General features: G+C 29.8%; 1 protein-coding gene across 1 annotated transcript; it reads right to left on the reverse strand.

Moving 5' to 3' along the window:
• Window positions 1–67: 67 nt before the first annotated feature.
• On the reverse strand, window positions 68–3700 carry LOC126776452 (diphthamide biosynthesis protein 3). The gene is made up of 3 exons (XM_050498974.1): window positions 3485–3700; window positions 1525–1599; window positions 68–299 (listed from the first exon to the last, which is right to left on the reverse strand). The coding sequence occupies exons 1-3, from the start codon at window positions 3590–3592 to the stop codon at window positions 231–233; spliced, it is 252 nt and encodes an 83-aa protein (XP_050354931.1). The 5' UTR covers window positions 3593–3700; the 3' UTR covers window positions 68–230.
• Window positions 3701–4233: the final 533 nt, after the last annotated feature.

Below are 4233 nucleotides of genomic sequence, written 5' to 3' on the forward strand. Positions count from 1 at the left end.
TTGTTTGGTAAATCTAAATGAATGTGTGTTGTAAATTATATTTATAAAGTGTAAAATAAAATATCTATCACATATAACTGGTATTTATTTGTGTTATCACATGTCAGTGCCATCACAGTACTGAACACCTCATCAACAGAATGACTTGACCACTCTTTGTGATGCATCTCTTTCAAACATAACCGTTAATACTTTCACAGCTATTATATAGCTATATTGACGCTATCATATTAAACTTTAATTGTTTCCTTTTCTTTGCATTCACTCTGTACTTCTTCAGCTTCAGCCTTGAACTTTTCCTAAAAAATATATTAAGATGATAAATAATTAATTGTCCCAATCGAAAATAGGCATGATGACAGTATTAAAGAATTAAAAAATAAATGATTTCAGAGAAGAAACTATTTTAAAAGGATTCTAAAAAATGATCCTATTTTAATATACACATTGAGATTAATAAGATTTTTAATAAAATAAAAGTATAAAATTCTGCAATCGGCCATTTTATATGAAACACCAATCAGAGCGAATGACGTCACGCCTCTGTATCCGTAATATATGTCTATAATCATTTCTCTTGAACAGTTGTGTTTACGCGTTTCAAAATTATTTTGCATTATTTAATTAGTTGAGTCTTTGATTATTCGCGTTTTTGTAAAGAAAATAAAACATCTAAGATCTATCAATGATGGAACAAGGTTTTGTTAAGGCAAATTCCTCTAATTTGATGTTAGGAGAGTTTCTTTCATCAAATAAAGACTTGCTCATCTGAATTTCGAAATGTGAAAACTTCCTTGTCAGTACATTTTTATTTATCTTTAGTGTTATCATAGGTTTTTTTCTGTTAGCTATATAGTATTACTCGCATATGAAGAGCCCTAATATTTTTACCAGTAAGAACTTTTAAGACAGTATTTCATTTAGCTCCACTAGTACTGAATTTGTGAATTTACATATTTATGAATACTTCTATAAATCTAAATATATCATAAATATATAATAAATCTTTGTGAATCTCTGCCTCAGTTTGCAATTTCTTCAAAATGTTCTTAACCATACTTTCTTTTAATTGCTTTTTACATTCTTCAAGAACCATCATCTTTCGTTGCTTACTTATATTTGGTCATTCTGCTTCTGTAGATTGCTCTTCGATCTGGTTGGCATTCGAATGTATTTTTACACAGAGGGACCGCACACCACTTTTAAACTTTGGAATTCATTTTTAACCTTAGGAAAAACACAATATTTTCTGCCTTTCTTCGTTGAGTATAGACATAATACAACATTTACTGTTGTTTATTGAGGCGTGACGTCATGTGCTGGCACCATGACACCTGCGAGTGTTTTCGAGCGAAATTCAAGTAAATGAAAATCCAATTTTTGTGTAAACAGTTAGTTTATTACTGAAATAAAAGTATTTTCAGTAATAGTAGACATGTACCTACATTATAGAAGGTTATTTCAAAATCAGTCATGCCTATTGTACTAACTACTTATCAAAATAATTTAAAACTTAGAACTTACTAAGTCATATATAACTTTAACAACAAGAGAACAACTGGGGCATGTGGCAACTTCTTCACCCGCCATCAGCTCCTCCTACAACAGATGAAAATAATTCATTTATAATTTATCTATTTATTTATTTATTTATTGGAAATAGTTACACCATCGACTTATCACTAACACATTCACTTAGCATTAGATACAGGGTATTAAATCTAGGTGAATAAATCATTACAGGTGTAAACAACATTGACCTTAAGATAAGACTATACTAACCTAATTATGTCTTAACTAAAAATTAAAAAAGATGAATAAATTATAGACAATTAAACAAAACATAAAATAAAATTTAAATACAACAACAAAAATCTACAAGGGTAGAAATAATTAATTTATGAATAAAATGGTTTTAAAGTTATACTATGAGATCTTTACAGAGCTTCACAAAAGTTGGCTTGCTTTGGGCAAAGATGTCGATATTGCCGTTAGAAGAATATTCATTATAAGAATTAATTATTCTGTTGAGGGGTGCATGTTTACCTAAATTTGTTTTAAAAGCTGTAGTTCTAAAAGGCTTTTTTATTGGGTGTCTAGGAATTTTGCGGGGAACAACTAAATTGATTTGCTGAAGTAGTTCGGATGACATTATTTGACCATGGATCAGTTTGTGTAGGGTCAAGACATCGCTGATTTCACGGCGACTTTTAAGTGATATCATTTTAAAATGTTTTAGCCTATTGTTGTAGTTAGCGCGATAAGGACAACTAGTATCCTTGTATGCAAGAAAACGGGTAAAATTTTGTTGTATTCGCTCTAGTCTTTCGATATGAGTGTTATAAAAAGGGTTCCATATATTTGATGCATACTCTAAATTGGAACGTACATGAGAATTATAAATGCAGAGCAATGAGCGAGTATTCTTAAAATCCTTGCATGTTCGTTTTACAAATCCTAACATTTTCCAAGCTTTTGATATTATTTTGTCTAGATGATTAATAAAATTTAAATTGCTATCGATAAGTACACCTAAGTCTCGAATGGAATTAACCTCGGATAAAGGATCGCCAGATATAGAGTATTTAGATAATATCGGTTTTCTGCGTCTTGTAAACTTTATATGAAGACATTTTTTAACATTTAATTCCATGTTATTTTTATTGCACCAGCTAGCGAGAGCGTCTATATCTGCTTGGAGAAGGTCAGAATCGGATAACGTTTTTATAGGTCTGTAGATTTTGAGATCTTCGGCGAATATTAAGCATTTGCTAAATTTAATGCTGTCTACTATATCATTAATAAAAACTAAGAAAAGAATTGGACCTAAATGGGATCCTTGGGGTACCCCGGATGTGGGAACAAATGCAAAAGATGAATAGCCGTGAGTAATCACCCGTTGAGATCGGTTATTTAAGTAGGATACTAACCAATTCAGCAAATTACCATGGATTCCGTAATACATAAGCTTAGATTGCATGATTGTATGGCTAACTTTGTCGAATGCGCTCGTAAAATCCGTGTAAATAGCATCAATTTGAGTCTTGTGATCAACGTTTTCGGACAGGTCTATAACATAGTCTAATAAATTAGTCGATGTTGATTTATTTTGCATAAAGCCATGTTGTTGTGTAGAGAGGATATTTCTATTATTTCTATTATATTTTCTATTATATTTTCTATTATTATTCTATTAATTAAGATAACAGAAATGAAAATTGTTTAGTTCTTTTTCAGTGTAATGTTTAAAAAATAGTTGAAGCACTAAATACTAACATAAAAAAATCGGTAGCCTAATAAATAAATGCATGTGAAAATGTTATGATAAATATACTAAAAAAGTGAAGGTTATGTGTTAGTTGTGATGGTCATTTAAACCTTTTGTTAAAGGTATATTGTTGTTTTAATTCTTGTATGTTAGATACTTATAAAACATACGGTCGCCTGTTTATGAGGTGGATATTATAACAAAATAAAGTCTAACCTTACTTATTTGAAACCTATCCCCGCATGGGCACGGATAATAATACATATCATCGTCTTCGTCGTATTCGAAATCTTCGATTTCTATTTCATCGTGAAATATAGTCATTATTATACCTTATTTTAAACAAGTTAAGAAAATATAAGGAAAATTAACCATTTAAAATGGTATGATAACGTCAATCACATGTGTTATGTTTATAATTAGACAATATTATTATTTTGACAAATGACAAATTGACGTAGGTATTGTCAATTTAACAATCTCTTATGCCAAAAATATGACAATTATAATGTCATTATTCATTTGTCAACCCTCGCCTCGAATTGGAAATCCTAAATTTCTAATCATAATAACTGATGGACTAAAATTTTATAAAATATACTATAACAGTAGGTATATTTAATTTTCTGCAGGTGTTTGTTACGTACTTACGAAAAATGGCTGAAGCCACTAAAATGCTACAGCAGAAAAGAATAGAAAAACAAACTATCGTTGGATAATTTATCGATGAAAATTTTGGCGATGATGATGTTAATGAAAATCTAAATTACAACTACACCCATCTCTCAGCGTTATTTGATTGCCAGAAAATTATTTTCGCACTATATTTAATATAATATTTCGATTTCAACTTATTATTTAACCGAATGGTAACACATATTGAATATATATGGCAATATTATTAAATTTAATCTTGTGATACTCATAATCTACGTCAGATTGACAACGTCAAAATGATCATGTCA

Source organism: Nymphalis io, chromosome 20 (genome assembly GCF_905147045.1).
Source record: "Nymphalis io chromosome 20, ilAglIoxx1.1, whole genome shotgun sequence".
NCBI classification, from domain to species: Eukaryota; Metazoa; Arthropoda; class Insecta; order Lepidoptera; family Nymphalidae; genus Nymphalis; species Nymphalis io.

Bases quoted from the DNA above. Each gene is read 5' to 3' on its own strand.
- LOC126776452 (XM_050498974.1), bottom strand. From the start codon at position 3,592: ATGACTATATTTCACGATGAAATAGAAATCGAAGATTTCGAATACGAC. The intron at 1,600-3,484 runs GTTAGACTTTAT...CATCTGTTGTAG, and splicing joins ATAGGTTTCAAATAAGTAAG to GAGGAGCTGATGGCGGGTGA. The intron at 300-1,524 runs GTAAGTTCTAAG...TATATTTTTTAG, and splicing joins TTAAAGTTATATATGACTTA to GAAAAGTTCAAGGCTGAAGC.